The sequence below is a fragment of the Electrophorus electricus genome, chromosome 17 (genome assembly GCF_013358815.1).
Source record: "Electrophorus electricus isolate fEleEle1 chromosome 17, fEleEle1.pri, whole genome shotgun sequence".
NCBI lineage: Eukaryota > Metazoa > Chordata > Actinopteri > Gymnotiformes > Gymnotidae > Electrophorus > Electrophorus electricus.
Genome location: NC_049551.1, coordinates 14,513,311 through 14,530,616, shown reverse-complemented (window position 1 = coordinate 14,530,616; position 17,306 = coordinate 14,513,311). Strand labels below are relative to the sequence as shown.

The 17,306-nt window shown below is 37.4% G+C and overlaps 2 protein-coding genes across 3 annotated transcripts; both read left to right on the top strand.

Moving 5' to 3' along the window:
- Positions 1-1,820: 1,820 nt before the first annotated feature.
- LOC113580723 (collagenase 3-like) lies at positions 1,821-4,898 on the top strand. 2 transcript variants are annotated; one of them, XM_035535877.1, is made up of 10 exons: positions 1,821-1,916; positions 2,123-2,364; positions 2,514-2,662; positions 3,206-3,334; positions 3,419-3,580; positions 3,699-3,828; positions 3,926-4,056; positions 4,153-4,312; positions 4,431-4,534; positions 4,630-4,898. In XM_035535877.1, the coding sequence occupies exons 1-10, from the start codon at positions 1,821-1,823 to the stop codon at positions 4,728-4,730; spliced, it is 1,404 nt and encodes a 467-aa protein (XP_035391770.1). In that variant the 3' UTR covers positions 4,731-4,898. The 2 variants fall into 2 exon arrangements, with proteins under 2 accessions (XP_035391770.1, XP_035391769.1); XM_035535876.1 differs by having other exon boundaries at positions 1,821-1,922.
- A 6,441-nt stretch (positions 4,899-11,339) lies between these two features.
- Positions 11,340-15,330, top strand: LOC118242815 (collagenase 3-like). Its single transcript, XM_035535200.1, has 10 exons — positions 11,340-11,476; positions 11,619-11,860; positions 11,965-12,113; positions 13,278-13,406; positions 13,491-13,652; positions 13,769-13,892; positions 13,989-14,119; positions 14,216-14,375; positions 14,494-14,597; positions 14,693-15,330. The coding sequence occupies exons 1-10, from the start codon at positions 11,375-11,377 to the stop codon at positions 14,791-14,793; spliced, it is 1,404 nt and encodes a 467-aa protein (XP_035391093.1). The 5' UTR covers positions 11,340-11,374; the 3' UTR covers positions 14,794-15,330.
- The last annotated feature ends 1,976 nt before the right edge of the window (positions 15,331-17,306 follow it).

Genomic DNA, 17,306 nt, shown 5'->3' with positions numbered 1-17,306 from the left:
GCCAAGCACTTTGTAAACATGTTTTCAAAAAGGTTAATGTATTATAAAAATAAAAAGCATTATTAATGGTGTTGTTATTTATTTGTGTGTAATGACATTACTGACAACTATCTAAGTAACTTCTATTGGGATCACAGAAATGTCTTTTAAAAGAGACGTGACAAAGCATGGAGAAAGTCTGACAAAGCATGGAGAAAGTCTGACAAAGCATGGGTAAGTCTTCCTCTTTAAGGCCAATACTACAGCTGCACCAGAATAAATGTAGGACTGGAATTAAACATTGGAGCCACACGAGAGGCAAAGACCAAATCAGGTCCCTCTGAGTTGCCACACACCTCTGCGATTTCTACGTGAATCCTCAATTCCAGTAACTGGTTCTAGCTGCAATGCATCTTGTGGGTAAACAAAACAGAATTGTCTGGAAGTGACTTTTCAGTCATTGCAGTGTTTCCCATTTCACAGCCAGAAAAGCTCATGGGTGATGTACTAAGGTGGAAACGTGACAGCCTCTTTGACGTCCCTCAGTTCGTAAAATCCAAATGATAATGCAACATTACCTTCATGACAAATGCTTTACTGTGTCTTTATGCTGTTAAAAAAATAGTCACGTTCAAGGTATGGTGTTACGCAAAACAGCGTGAATCAGTGAGTCATTTCCTTACAGATGCTGTTCTGACATGTGTGGGCTTGTCTGCGGGGTTTTCCATGTTACCATGGGAGAGAAATGGAAGAGACATTCTCTCTGTTAGATCTTCTATAATACATGACACCACACTCATGACCTTTCTAAGTGATCTGTGGTTGTTCAGTGGTTAAGGTACTTGACTAGTAATTGGAATGTTGCCAGTTTAAGCCAAACCCCACCGGGTTGACACTGTTGGACCCCTGAGCAAGGCCCTTACCCCTCAATTACTCAAGTTGTATTCAGTCATACTTGTAAGTTATTTTGGATAAAAGTGTCAGCTAAATGCTGTAAATGTAAAAATGTCATTACTCTTAATGTTGGATGTGTTTTTACTTGCCTCTATATTTAGAAACAATACAATATTTTAATATTTTAGTAATTAACTCCATTCAAAGTGTATGAATCATTGATAGTAAAAGATGAACAATGGAGAAAAAATATTTTACTTATGCTTTACAGAATAGTATAAATAATAAACATACTCCAGATGTACCTTACAATTTTAATAATAGGACTTTAATAATTTCAGGAATAAATAGGAATTTTAAAAATGAAGTGCAATGCAGAAAATGAAGCCATGAACACAAATTCTAACATATCAAATAAATATGTACACAACTGTGTAAAGTTCCTAAGCTTCATTATTTTTTATGCAATCTGGAAGTGTGTGTATGCACATGCTCACACACATACATAAACATACATACATGCATATATATATATATATATATATATATATATATATATATATATATATATATATATATATATATATATATACATATATATATATATGTGTGTGTGTGTGTGTGTGTGTATGTGTGTGTGTGTGTGTCTCAAAATGTCAACTGAACCGGCAAACATAGCCAACATCTATGCCAACAAAACTTAACATGCTTTTAAAAGAAGAGTAAAAAGTACTTTAACAGAGAAAAAAGAATGAACTGCTACCGAAAAATGAACATTTCCTTAGCCATTATTGTTTGGGTGTAGCCACGTCCATCAATCATGTTTCCCAATTGATAGACAAAGACAATGACTCAGTCTGTTGCTCAACATGTCTGTGTGGAGTGTATTTAAGCCTCCATCTCTGAGTGCAATCCAAGCAGGAGTGGATCCCCGAGGAGGAAGAAACATGAAGACTCACTATAAGTTCTGCATCCTCATTGGCCTGATGATGACCGTAAATTCAGGTCCAATATCACGACAACCTGAGGAAGATGATGCTTTTGTAGAGGTAATGTAACATTTATAGAGCAAGAAATATTACTTGATACTCAGGAATAATATATATATATATATATATATATATATATATATATATATATATATATATATATATATATATATATATATATATATATATATATAATTGCTGTTAACATTCAGGATGTTAGAAACTCTTTAGACTAACTTGTATTTCATTGTTGTGTGTAGAGTTACTTGAAGAAATTCTACAACCTGACCGAGCAGACTGGGACTGCGTCCAAAGGGAGGTTTAGTCAGATGAGTCTCAAAATAGCAGAGATGCAGAAGTTTTTTGGACTTACAGTCACAGGAACTATGGACTCGGAGACACTAAACGTGATGAAGAAGCCTCGCTGTGGAGTTCCAGATGTTGCTCAGTACTCTACGTTTGGTGAGGGTCTCAAATGGAAGACCAATGAACTGACATACAGGTACAAACTGGATTCACTGCTGAACATTTCTAGCTTGAGATAACAAACCAGCTTTTCTTACACAGTATGAAAAATATCTTATAACTACACTGCCAGTAGCCAGTAAGAGCCTGTAAAAACCTTTAACAGTGACTCTGCTATTCCCACAGGATTGAGAACTACACTCCTGACATGACTGCGGCTGAAGTGGACGACTCCATCGAGAAAGCTCTGCAAGTCTGGGCTCGTGTCACTCCTCTGAGGTTCACCCGCATCTACAGCGGCACAGCTGACATCATGATCTCCTTTGGGGCAGGATGTAAGTCGAAACCTACAGTATCCACTGTATGTGTGTGTGTGTGTGTGTGTGTGTGTGTGTGTGTATATATATATATATATATATATATATATATATATATATATATATATATATAGAGAGAGAGAGAGAGAGAGAGAGAGAGAGGGAGAGAGAGAGAGAGAGAGAGAGAGAGAGAGAGAGAGAGAGAGAGCACGGCTGATGAAGCTGTTGATGATAATTTTGAATATGTCTACAGTACACTGCTGTTTCTCACCTGGAATCTGTGTGTGTGCTTTTTGTGTGTAAAATCTATTCTAGTTAATATAAAATGTATTCAGATTATTGCATGAATGTTTAATTATATTTGTACATCATAATCACCAACCACTGTAAACATAAAAACATTAGCTGCCCATATGTTAAATCTCACTGTACACTAAGTTTTGTGAAGTTTTCCAGTAATGAGTTGATGAGTAGGACTGTGAAATGTTACTAGTGACTGGAGAAACAATATATTTCAGGCTATGAAAAGCTCCAATATTAAAGCCCATTTGTTTTCTTTAGCCCACGGTGATTTCTACCCCTTTGATGGACCAGACGGCACTCTGGCTCACGCTTTTGCTCCATCTGCTGGCATTGGAGGAGACGCACACTTTGATGAGGATGAAAATTTCACCTTCCGTTCAACTAATGGTGAGGCTTGCAACTCACCACTGAACTAAATGAACTAATGTATAAAGTAAATAAACTGGTAAACTGACCATTTACTCTTTTCAGGCTACGTTCTGTTCCTGGTGGCTGCTCATGAGTTTGGCCACTCGCTGGGTCTGTCTCACTCCAGTGACCCGGGTGCCCTCATGTATCCTATGTACAGCTATAGAGATCCAAATTCATTTGTTCTGCCCAAAGATGATGTCAATGGAATTCAGTCTCTCTATGGTAATTGCAATGTCAACTGGTATTGAAATTAACAATGAAAAATTCTGCAGTGGTTTCCTTCAAAGTCTATTCAATAATTTTAACAATTTTCTTCTCATTTCTGACAATTTAACCATAGGTTCAAACACTGATGTGATCCCAGACAAGCCTGACCCCACACCTCCAGTTACACCTAATGCCTGTGACCCTAATCTCGTCCTGGATGCTGTTACAACACTGCGAGGGGAGAGGGTCTTCTTCAAGAATAGGTACAAATGGATATAGAGACTTTGCTAAATTATCTTAATCACATCTGAGGTGTAATTCCTAGGGAATGATGATCTGACATTGAATTCTTTTGTTCAGCTTCTTCTGGCGTGTTTCAACAAACAACAAGGCTGAACAACATCTGATCCAGAGTTTCTGGCCTGATGCTCCAGACAATATTGATGCTGCCTATGAGAATACAGCACAAGACAAAATATTCCTCTTCAAAGGTAAGCAAAAAAAAAAAAAGAGAAGCTTTTCCAGTAATAATGTCATCAGTCAAAATGCTGTGTGAGATAAACATCCAAACTTGTCCTGATTTTCAGATCAGAAGGTCTGGGCTCTCTACGGTTATGACATTGTGCAGGGGTATCCTAAGAGCCTCAGCAGTGTGGGGCTTCCCTCTACAGTGAAGAAAATCAGTGCTGCCCTTTATGATCCTGACACTGGAAAGACCCTGTTCTTTGTTGACAACAAATACTACAGGTAGGAAATAAATCACACTGATACGTCACACTGTTAATAATTGTTTTTTTCCCCCGAAAAAATGTTCCTGAATAATTTCTATGGATACAGCTAACAAGTTTTGTAACTACTTTTGTAGTTATGATGAAAAAAGGAAAGTGATGGACAAGGGTTCCCCTAAACTGGTGGGAAAGAGATTCCCAGGAGTTACTGGAAAAATTACTGCAGCTTTCCAGTACAGGGGTATGTAACACTGACACCCTTTAATGTTCCATAGAGTCAAACTGTCCTCTGATTAACTAGTATGACATTCCTGACATGTAAACCGTGTGTTACAGGTTTTACCTACCTCTTCAGTGGAACACGCATGTTTGAGTACAGCACCTCAAGCAAGAAAGTCTTACGTGTGCTTAATAATAATTACTTCTTGCCGTGCTAATGCTTCTTGTGTGTATGTTACTGAGACAGTAGCATGGAAAAATCAAAACAACAGAGTAAATAATTAGTCTTTTATTGACTATTTTCATTGATAGTAAAAATTAAAAATGTTTTAACTTTTTAAAACGTGTTTTCTTTATCTTTAATGGCCCCGTTGCTCTGTCTCAGTGATAAGTATGGTTTCCAAAATAAACACTAGATGTAAATATTTAATTTGCCTATGATAATTTATTAATAACCAAATAATTTTACTTTGAACCTGATTAAAAATGATGAATGGTTTTATCTGTAAAGCACTTCATATTCACTTTAAAAAAATCTTATATTGTCTATTTTATCTTTATCACACAAAGCGTTTTGTAAACTTGGTTTCAAAAATGTGCTATATCTAAATGTATTATATAAATAAAATACATAATTATTACTGTTGTTGTTTGCTTGTTTGCTTTCTAGTAGAAACTGCCCTGAAAGTTAGCTTGCTGGATGTAAGCTCTTTTGACGTTAGTTCTATTAGCTAGCTAGTATTAGCTAGAAGCTATCTTAATGGCTTTGGTGATTTTTAGTCTAAATAATTAGTTGGAGAAAGCTACATTCTTTATTATATGGCACCACCAAAAGTAAAAATATTTTATCATTATCTACTAGAAACTGCCTAGAAAACTAGGTATTTAGCTCTAATAAGTTATACCTTTTAACTGTTAATTGCTAGTTTGCTAAGTAAGCTAATGCTAGCTTAGTAAGCACCTTCCAGGATAACTTGCTTTTTGCCTGTTAAACATTTTATTGGACAAATGCAAGGGTACATGTCTGTCATTTATTACTTTACAGATACATTTTCGAAATAGTAAACCATTCGTATTTTAGATGAAAGACTAGAGGGGAAAAAAGAACCTGTAAGGGCAAGTTTTACTGACATGCTAACATGTTTTCCTCAGAGGCAGCTGGTAACCATTTTTAAAAATATCAATATTATTTTTTTGCCTTATGATTAAAATAACAGTATAATGTTTCAGGCAGTTCACTTCTGTGAGTTCTACTTCACTACTTCAAACTTTGATAACCTAGCTCTTCACATTTTGCTAAATAATATAGCGTTAGATAGCTATTCACATATTTATTTGATTACTTCTTAACTTACTAGCATTGTTGGCTTATATTAGCTAGCTAGATAGTGTGCAATTATTCAGTTATTATCTAGTAGGTTAATTATTATAGTCAGGTCTACAACAACAACAACAACAAATTGATATAATGTAGTTAGCTTCTTATCTCACTCAAGCCTTCTGTTCAGACAGTTAGAAGGAAGGTGTAGAAGTAGAACAATATGGGAAAGGAGAGCAATATTTAAAAATCAACCTGTTGGATGTTGACCAATAAGTGTCATTCAGAGCATAATGAGAGTTGCTTTTAGAACAATATTTATTGTTAATTTTGCACATGAGATTAAAGCTGATTAACTTATGATAGCATATTTTAACATCTTAAAAATGTGACTTTACAATTTTCTGTAACTAACACTTTAAGCATTTATATTACCCATTTTTAACAATACCCCACAAGACAATTTTATGCTATTTTCAGTGTATCTTCAGGGTAAGACCAGGCTAAGACCTTAACCACAAAAACATGTTTCATGACCTTTTCCTCCAATCTTTTCTAAGTGTCAATAATCATGGACCTAATAATCAATAATCATGGACCTAATTCTGTCTGTTATAGGCTTAATCTAATAATGTTAAAATTGTTACAGTAAAGTACCTTAAAGAAAAAAAAAGGAGATTGCATTTTTGATACAAATCTAATTTCTGCAAACAGTTGTAATCATCTCTTTTAAATGTGTAAATTACTTGTTTCCAGAGGTGTATAGAGTAGCCAAAAACTGTACCCAATTAAAAGTGCTGTTATTTTGAAATAATAATTACTTAAGTAGAAATAAAAGTAGTTATTCAAATTACTAAGTAAAAGTAAGAAAGTATCTGTTAAAAAGACTACACGAGTAGTGAGTAGTCCATCAAAACTCACCCAATAACACTGCAAAAATATTTAGATATATTTTTATCCCACAATGTAAAATATGTGGTCCTCATAGTTCTAGTTAATATAAAATCTATTCAGATTATTGCATGAATGTTTAATTATATTTGTACATCATAATCACCAACCACTGTAAACATAAAACATAAAAACATTAGTTGTCCATATGTTAAATCTTACTGTACACTAAGTTTTGTGAAGTTTTCCAGTAATGAGTTGATGAGTAGGACTGTGAAACGTTACTAGTGACTGGAGAAACAATATATTTCAGGCTGTGAAAAGCTCCAATATTAAAGCCCATTTGTTTTCTTTAGCCCATGGTGATTCATATCCGTTTGATGGACCAGACGGCACTCTGGCTCACGCTTTTGCTCCCTCTGTTGGCATTGGAGGAGACGCACACTTTGATGATGATGAAAATTTCACCTTCCGTTCAACTAATGGTGAGGCTTGCAACTCACCACTGAACTAAATGAACCAATGTATAAAGTAAATAAACTGGTAGACTGACCATTTACTCTTTTCAGGCTACGTTCTGTTCCTATGTGAGATAAACATCCAAACTTGTCCTGATTTTCAGATCAGAAGGTCTGGGCTCTCTACGGTTATGACATTGTGCAGGGGTATCCTAAGAGCCTCAGCAGTGTGGGGCTGCTGTAGGTTGTAGGAGTACAGCACCTCAAGCAAGAAAGTCTTAATAATAATTACTTCCTGCCGTGCTAATGCTTCCTGTGTGTGTTCCACTGAGACGTTATCACATTCACTGTATTTATTAATAGTATTTATTTTCAAATTTCTCATGTTTAACCTTTTTTTCTAGCAAGAAAATATAATTCATTTTAGCAAGTTGGTTAACAAAATGTAACTTTCGGAGGCAAAACAGGATGCGGGGATGAGCCGTGTCTAACACAACAAGATGTTTTATTACACACATAGACAATGATGTGGTGAGCAAGCTAACCTGGTTCAAACAACGACAAAACTAGTACGTAGACAAAGAACTTATATACATACACACTAACGACACAGAATAAGGAGCAGGTGTGAAACACAAGGAGGGCGTGGTCATGCAGACAAACACACACACGTGCACACGCACACACAGGGAGACGTTTGGGGAGAGGGGCTGTAACGTGACACAAAATAAGTATTTGAAAGTTTTGAATATACCTTTATTGTTCATTTCAATTATTAATGGAAACATTAATTAATTGTAAATAGAATTATGTTTATATCACTAGGTGAATTTCAACCTAATCCTGGGATTAGTAGTATGGGTGGTATTTTTTTTTTTTGCTTTGTAAACTAGCTCTTTCTTCTATTGTAAGTAATTAATTGTTATGTGAATAAAGTTACTGCTAAATAAATAGCCACGTCTTGGAAATCTGTAGAGGGATTGCTTCTTACATTCAGAATGTTTGTTACTCAAAATACAGAGCTTTGCTTGGCAGAAAGCACTAAATCAGAAAGATTTAGAACAAAAAAAAGTTTGTAAACAAAGCAACAAAAGAGCAAATGATAAGCATATGAAGTAAGCTAGGAAAATAGACTAGAAACATAAAATAGGAACAAGAGCAAGACAAACAGAAGAAAAGCGAGGGGCACAGAGCATGTGCAAGACTTTGTGACTGACAATGGGACTGAAACATAAGCAGTCTCCATGGTGAGTTGGTGAATGAGCAACACGGTCAGAGTTCGTGAGTGGTGGTACGGCTGGGACGGTGCCTCGGATGAACCCATGACAAAAGCCCTCCTTCCCTAGCAGTGGGCCTTGAGCAGTGTAACCTTACCACACAGCTAGGTATTGGACCTAACCTCACCTATTGTTGGAATCCAGGAGAGCCCTCGCAGCGAACACTGGGGCATCGTCCATCATGAAGGCCACAGGTGTGGAGTCAAGGGTTTCCTCATTGTGCAAGGGACCAGAACTATGAGTCTGGAGAGAGAAATGGAAAGATAGTAGCTGTAGACAATAGGTCACCAGGTTGATCTGTTCGGTGATCTTGAAGGGACCGATATTACAATATTATTAGGACTGAGTTATCTAGATGGCAGATGCAGTTTCAAATCTCCTTGTAATGTCATGCGCTTTCTCCGGGTTGCTACTCAGATACAACTTTGTGGTAACAATCAGCTTGGGCCATTTGACATCAAACGGCCTCTGCAAGATGAACATAGGTGTAGGACCATTGTGCTGAAACAAGTTGTTGGCCACTGGGATACCAGAAGTCTTCAGGAACAGGGGAGGCTGGAAACCAAAGCAGCACTGGATTAGAGTGAGGCCTAAGCCTTAAAGTACCAGGGAGCATATTCGGCCCAGGGGATAAACCTACTCCAGCCATGTCAGTCACCACAATAAGAACATAGATACTGAGCCTGCTCCTGCTTCAGCCTCCCTACTTGTCCTTTAGCTTTAGAATGGTGTCCAGATGTTAAGTGCTCCATAAAAGCCCTCCAGACCAGAGACATTGACTACTTCAGACTGAAGTTGCTTCTTTGGGCAGCCATATCAACAGAACATGTGGTGGAACAAAGCCTCAGATGTCTGGCAAGCAACTCTGAGAATGGAAGGCTGACTGGATATTGAGATCTGACTGATCAGAACTAATGTATTAATGACAGATCCTGAGAGGTCTGTGATATAGACAGAGCATATGCAAGGCTATGCATTCGACAGTGGAAATAAAGCAGAATACAGCTACGGTGAGCTTATGAATGAGTGAGTTTGTGAATGAGCAATATAAATATGAATGAGCAGAGTAGCTGAGACAAGTTCCTGGTGTGGAACCATGACAGACCCATGACAGAGATATGTCATGTTTTCAGATAAGTCTAAATAAAGGCATTACAGTTCCCAAAAGTTTTAAATCATAAATACAGGCCCACCTGTTCTTCCTGTTCTTTATGTCATCCTCATTCCTGTCCTAGTCTTCATCCATGTGTCCATCATCATCACTGCCACCCTCGCTCACAGTCCCACTCCTTCCACAGTAGCCTTACGTCAGGTCCCATGTTCTTTCTGTTGTGCGTCAGGATATTATGCAATCTGTCACCCCCCACGTCTGCATTATACTTTGTGTTTTAGCTTCATTTGATTTGCTCGCTTTTGTTTTCTGTTTATTAAATATTACTGGACTCATGCCTGCATCCTGTCCTTTTTGCTCCCACACACCCCAGCACATACCACAACTAACTCTGTTATCACGTCTTCCATTTGGAAAATGTGCTGCCCAGCCAAAGTTGATATGATTGGTTGAAATTTCATCAGATAAAATGGCCATATGTGACACGAAATTCTCAGACAGACAATGAGGATATATATCCAAATGATACACTGAGCATTAAATCCACACGTTACACTGAAGACAAACACTGTGGCTGTATGGCAAAAAAAAAGACTGGTGTCTTCCATATACATGACGTTGTGTAAAACAAAGTAAATCAGTGAGTCATTTCCTTACAGTTGCAGTTGTGACATGTATAAACAAGTCTGAGGGGTTTTTCCACAAATTAGAAAAACTCCTTCGTCACATAAATATCTATAATTAATACACTGAAGCAAAATCATTATCTTTTCTATGTCAAATAAGTTTAAATTTGTTGCCAAATATAATCCAGAATAATTCATTTAGCAATAAATACAAAATGTAAAAAGTTCTGTTTAAGAGCTAATTGAATTTTAATGAACAGAAAACTCAACATAGTAGGCTAACAGTGGTTCTGGTATAAATGTGTTATAGAAATATAAATGTTTAAGAATTAAAAATAAACTAAACATATTTTATATATATAAGATTTTATATATTTCTTATTTCATGATTTTACACATCACGATCAGTCCCTCCCAGCTACCATGTTCCCCTGTTTTCCCTTCTGTTTTTTGTCTTCTGTTTTTTAGTTCCGCTCCGTAGTTTAGTTTTCTCCTCACCTCGTTTAATTTTCCACACCTGTACCTCATTTGGTTTATACATTTAAACCCTGTCTTTGCCCCTTAATGTGGCTGTTCATTGAATGTGTTTCATTGTGGTTGTTGTTTTTGAATCTGTGCATGCATATAATTTTGAATCATTGTGGTTAAGTTTGTACTCCGTGCCTGTGTGTTTCCAAGCCCCGAGTTTTCCTAGCCTTAGTTATAGCCGGCTTCCTTAGTTTGCCTTCGTGTGTTTTTGTTTTGTGATGTATCCCTGTACTCTCCATTTCATGTCTATGACCCTGAACTATGATAACGACTCTGATTCAGGATTTGCCCCTATTAAATCTCACTCTTCTCCGCATACGCATCCGTCTCCTTACTGCTCAACATTACAACACAAATCAAAATGTCAATGATAACATCATGCTCTCAAAGTTTTAATTCACTTAGCAATAAATAGAAATTTAAAAAGTACAGATTGAAAATGAGGAAATTGAAAAAGTGGATTAAAACATAACAATGATGACATTTCCTTGACCATCAGTGTGTTGGTGTAACCATATCCAGTGGTCATGATGTTCCCTAACTGGTAAACACAATGACTCAGTCTGTTGCTCAACATGCCTGTGTGAAGTGTATTTAAGCCTCCATCTCTGAGTGCAATCTAAGCAGGAGTGGATCACCGAGGAGGAAGAAAAATGAAGACTCACTATAAGTTCTGTATTGTAATTGGCCTGATGATGACCGTAAATTCAAGTCCAATATCACGAGGAGTTGAGGAAGATGATGCTTTTGTAGAGGTAATGCAAGGTTTATAGAGTGAAAAGTATTACTTGATACTCATGAATAATATATATATATATATATATATATAAAATTACTGTTAACATTCAGGATGTTAGAAACTCTTTAGACTAACTTGTATTTCATTGTTGTGTGTAGAGTTACTTGAAGAAATTCTACAACCTGACTGAGCAGACTGGGACTGCTTCCCACGGGAGGTTTAGTCAGATGAGTCTCAAAATAGCAGAGATGCAGAAGTTTTTTGGACTTACAGTCACAGGTACTATGGACTCGGAGACACTAAACGTGATGAAGAAGCCTCGCTGTGGAGTTCCAGATGTTGCTCAGTACTCTACGTTTCGTGAGGGTCTCAAATGGAAGACCAATGAGCTGACATACAGGTACAAACAGGATTCACTGCTGAACATTTCGTCTCATAACATCACTGCCTGAAATCAGTAAGAGCCTGTAAAAACCTTTAACAGTGACTCTGCTATTCCCACAGGATTGAGAACTACACTCCTGACATGACTGCGGCTGAAGTGGACGACTCCATCCACAGAGCATTGCAAGTCTGGGCTCGTGTCACTCCTCTGAGGTTCACCCGCATCCACAGCGGCCCAGCCCACATCATGATCTCCTTTGGTAGAGGATGTAAGTTCACACCTAAAGCAACACTGCACGGTCAGGGAACAATTTTTCATTCAATTAAAGCAAAATGTATTCTTAAGGACAAAGAATTCTACTTTCTATTTCTCTATTATTCTTAAAAGGAGAACTGGTAGAATATATACATATATACACCTTGATTTGTCTCTGCTCTAGCTGCGTTGAGCTTATCAAACACCCAGATCCTATACATTTAATAGACACATAGATACTCTACATTTTCACTGGTTTGAGAGGTAGTGGGGGGAAGCACTTGTCTAAAAGCTGATCTTTCATTGTGGCACATTCCTTCAATCAGCAGAGTGTAACGGTGAGCAGTAAAAAAATGGATGCATGTGCAGAGAAGAGCGATTTATTAGGTCAAATCCAGAGTCATCGTCGTTAGGGTAGTCCAGGGTCAATTTACCAGCATGAAGAGTACGAGGATACATGACAAGAACAAGGGCTAGGATACATGAACACAAGCAGTGGCTAAAACGAAAATCACGGAGGCTTGAGTAAATGTAGGCTAGAAATAACATACAGGCTAGGAAAATTAAACATGACTTTACATGGAATACACAGTGGTTTGACTTGGATAAACAATTAACCTACTAACATACATTCAATGAACAGCCAAGACACAGGGATCAAGACAGGGTTTAAATACATGAACTTAAGAAGCCTAGAAATGAGGAGCATGTTAAAGTAATGACGGACGTGGAAAACCAAACAAGGGGTGGAGAAAACGAAATTAAGAAATGGAACCAGACACACAAGACAGGGAAACCATGGAACATGGAAGCTGGGAGGTGCTAACTGTTACACAAAGCTGCTAGCTGCTATTAATTAGAAAGGCAATGCTGGCAACATTTCAGTGAACTGACCATTAATGATGTGTTAAAGTCATCTCTGAGATATGGTCAGATTATACCACCACTTAGACATGTAGATGGGAAACAGTTAAAATGATGTCTGTGTGAGAAAATAACATTCTTGTGTCTAAATGAATGTAGCACACTTTTCCAGCTGAAAAATCACTAACAGCCTTTGTTGTTCACATCTTAAGGTTTTGTGATTTTTTTCAGGTCTGTGAACTGATAAGAGTGACTGAAGGAAAAATTGTCTAGACGAAATTCTCCAATGTTAAATCCCCTTTTCTTGATACAGACCACGGTGATTTCTTCCCGTTTGATGGGCCACATGGCACTCTGGCTCACGCTTTTGCTCCATCTGCTGGCATTGGAGGAGATGCACACTTTGATGATGATGAATATTTCACCTTCCGTTCAACTAATGGTGAGGCTTGCACCTCACCACTGAACCAAATGAACTAATGTATAAAGTAAATAAACTGGTAGACTGACCATTTACTCTTTTCAGGCTACATTCTGTTCCTGGTGGCTGCTCATGAGTTTGGCCACTCGCTGGGTCTGTCTCACTCCAGTGACTCGGATGCCCTCATGTATCCTACGTACAGCTATAGAGATCCAAATTCATTTATTCTGTCCAAAGATGATGTCAGTGGAATTCATTCTCTCTATGGTAAGCACAAGGTGAAATGGTACTGAAATGAACAATGAAAAATTTTGCAGTGCTTTAATTCAGTCTGTGAATCCATTCTAATAATTGTGTTCTGAATTCTGACAATTTAACCACAGGCTCAAACACCAGGCTCAAACGCCCTCACAAGCCTGACCTCAAACCTCCAGTCACCTGTGACCCTAATCTAGTCCTTGATGCTGTTACTACATTACGAGGAGAGAGGTTCTTCTTCAAGAATAGGTAAAAATGGATAAGGAGACTTCCTCAGTAACCTTATCCACATCTGAAGTGTAATTCATAGGGAGTGACCACCTGACACTAAATTCTGTTGTTCAGCTTCTTCTGGCGTGTTTCCACGGCCTACAAGACTGGACCACATCTGATCCAGAGTTTCTGGCCTGATGCTCCAGATTATATTGATGCTGCTTATGAGAATACAGCACAAGACCAACTATTCTTCTTCAAAGGTAAGCAAAAATGTAAAATATACATTTCCAGTAATAATATAACCAGTCATAATGCAATGTGAGATAAACATTCAAACTTGTTGTCACGGTCCTCAGGTCAGAAGGTTTGGGTGTTCAAGGCTACTGACATTGTGCAGGGGTATCCTAAGAGCCTCAGCAGTGTGGGGCTTCCCTCTACAGTGAAGAAAATCAGTGCTGCCCTTTATGATCCTGACACTGGAAAGACCCTGTTCTTTGTTGACAACAAATACTACAGGTAGGAAATAAATCACACTGATACGTCACACTGTTAATAATTGTTTTTTTCCCCAGAAAAAATGTTCCTGAATAATTTCTATGGATACAGCTAACAAGTTTTGTAACTACTTTTGTAGTTATGATGAAAAAAGGAAAGTGATGGACAAGGGTTCCCCTAAACTGGTGGGAAAGAGATTCCCAGGAGTTACTGGAAAAATTACTGCAGCTTTCCAGTACAGGGGTATGTAACACTGACACCCTTTAATGTTCCATAGAGTCAAACTGTCCTCTGATTAACTAGTATGACATTCCTGACATGTAAACCGTGTGTTACAGGTTTTACCTACCTCTTCAGTGGAACACGCATGTTTGAGTACAGCAACTCAAGCAAGAAAGTCTTACGTGAGCTTAATAATAATTACTTCTTGCCGTGCTAATTGTTCCCATCTGTGTACCACTGAGATAGTGGCATGGCAAAATATAAATAGCAAATACAGTATGGTCCATTACATTTACCATGTTTATTGATAGTATTTTATTTGTATGCACTTTGTAAAATCTTATTGTTGTACTGTGTGTTTTGTAAATGTAGCTTGTCTAAATTATTATTATTATTATTTCTGTTGCTATTGTTATTTATTTATTGTTATATAGCTGCCTTGCTAGTTATGCAAAATTGTAAGATTTTTTGTTCATTACTGAAGTTATTTATAGTTAGGTAACTAATGTTACCTAGATCTTTTCTTGATAGCTTTGGCAATTTTTAGTCTAAATATTTTGCTGTAAAAATACAAAGGTTTTTCATTATATGGCAATGCCAAAACTAAAAACCTTTTATCTTAATCTACTAGAAATCTATCTTGTATTGATTAATACCTGAAATTATTACTTTTTCTTTTTGAATCAGTTGCACCATTTTGTAAGTAGAGTACTTATGAGCAGTAATAACTATTTTATTAAAGCTTTCTACCGCATTTGTGAGTGTCTGTTCTCACCATGTAACACATATTAGCGTATTTTTCCTCAAAGGCATCTTAGTAACAGCACAGTCATGGCCAAACGACTGGCAAATTTTGGTTTTCACAAAGTTTACTGCCTCAGTTTTTTTAGTTCCTTTTGCCAGATGTTTATATGGTATAATGAAATCTAATTATAAGCATTTTATACTTTTTTTTTTTCATTTATTTTTATTGACAAATACATCAAATTTAAGCAAATAATATTTACAATGTTGACCCTTATTTAAGACTTCTGCAATTCACCTTGGCATGCTGGATATCAGCTTCTGTGCAAAATCTTAACTGATGGTGACCCATTCTTGCCTAATCAGTGGTTGGAATTGATCACAGTTTCTGTGTTTTTGTTTGTCCACCCTCTTTTTGAGGATTGACCACAGGTTCTCAATGGGATTGAGATCTGGGGAGTTTCCTAGTCATGGTCCCAAAATTTCAATGTTTTGTTCAACAAGCCACTTGGTTATCACTTTTACCTTGTGACATGGTGCTCTGTCATGCTGGAAAAAGCATTATTCATCAAAAATTGCTCCTGGATCATTAGGAGAAGTTGCTCTTGGAGGATGTTTTGATACCATTCTTTATTCATGGCAGTGTTCTTAAGCAAAATTTTGAGCAAACCCACTCCCTTGGATGAGAAGCAACCCCACACATGAATGGTCTCAGGATGCCTCACTGCTGGCATGACACAAGACTCATGGTAGCGCTCACCTTTTCTTCTCTGGACAATAATTTGTCCAGATGTCCCAAACAGTCTGAAGGGGGCTTCATCAGAGAAAATAACTTTACCCTAGTCTTCTGCAGTCCAATCCCTATACTTCCTGCAGAATGCCAGTCTGTCCTTGATGTTTTTTCTGGAGAGAAGTGGCTTCTTTGCTGCCGTTCTTGACACCAAGCCATCCTCCAAAAGCCTTCGTCTCACTGTGCATGCAGAGGCACTCACACCTGCCTTCTGCCATTCCTAAACAAGCTCCGCACTGGTGGTCATAGCTGCATCCTCTTTAGGAAATGGTCCTGGTGCTCTCTTGACTTTCTTGGGAGCCCTGAAGCCTTCTTCACTGCAATTGAACCTCTCTCCTTGAAGTTCTTGATGATCTAATCAATGGTTGATTTAGGTTCTATCTTATAAGAAGCAATGTCCTTGCCTGTGATGCCCTTTTTTTTGCAATGCAAGGATGACCGCATGCGTTTCCTTGGAAGTAAACATGGTTAACAGAAGAAAACTTCAAGCACCACCACCTTTTTAAAGCAACCAGTCTGCTCTTCTAATCAGCATGACAGAGTGATATCAGCTGCCTTGTCCTCGTTAACACTTTCTCCTGAGCTAACGAGAAGATCACTGAAATGATTTTAGCAGGCCACTTTGTGGCAGGGCTGAAATGCAGTGCCTGGAATGCAGTCATGTTTGTATTAATTTTCATGGCAAGGAATGACTTTGCAATTACTTGCAACTCATGTGATCATGCGTCACAATCTAGAGTTAATAAAAATTGCCACCATAAAAACAAGCAGCACACTTTGTGAAAACCAAAATTTGTGCTAGTCTCAAAACTATTGGACATAAGTGGAATATCAAAAGTACCCTTTTCATATGACTAAGATATAATATGCCATTATTTTACTACATTATTTTTTAGTATCTTAAATCTAAATATCTTTACTTAGAAAACCGAAAAGGATTTAAAGGCAAAGCTGCCTCTGGGATAGAGACAACAGTATACAGCTGTGTTTAATACAGCTTATTAAGGACCCATGTTATGTATTTTTTTGTTAGACAGCTATTCACTGAATAATCTTGTTAACTTTGTTTCTTTAGCTTGCTAACATTATTTTATTAGCTATCCATGAACAGTAAAGCCATAAAAAATTCCACGGAGAGAAGTGACGTCTTTGTTTTAAACACAAACATACACATACTTGAACTATCTGAATCATTA

What these genes read in the sequence shown, in the direction of transcription:
- LOC113580723 (XM_035535876.1), top strand. Translation starts at nt 1,821, where the DNA reads ATGAAGACTCACTATAAGTTCTGCATCCTCATTGGCCTGATGATGACC. An exon ending in AAGATGATGCTTTTGTAGAG is followed by an intron (nt 1,923 to 2,122) that starts GTAATGTAACAT and finishes TGTTGTGTGTAG; the next exon opens with AGTTACTTGAAGAAATTCTA. An exon ending in ACCAATGAACTGACATACAG is followed by an intron (nt 2,365 to 2,513) that starts GTACAAACTGGA and finishes CTATTCCCACAG; the next exon opens with GATTGAGAACTACACTCCTG.
- LOC118242815 (XM_035535200.1), top strand. Translation starts at nt 11,375, where the DNA reads ATGAAGACTCACTATAAGTTCTGTATTGTAATTGGCCTGATGATGACC. An exon ending in CCAACTATTCTTCTTCAAAG is followed by an intron (nt 14,120 to 14,215) that starts GTAAGCAAAAAT and finishes CACGGTCCTCAG; the next exon opens with GTCAGAAGGTTTGGGTGTTC. An exon ending in TGCAGCTTTCCAGTACAGGG is followed by an intron (nt 14,598 to 14,692) that starts GTATGTAACACT and finishes CGTGTGTTACAG; the next exon opens with GTTTTACCTACCTCTTCAGT.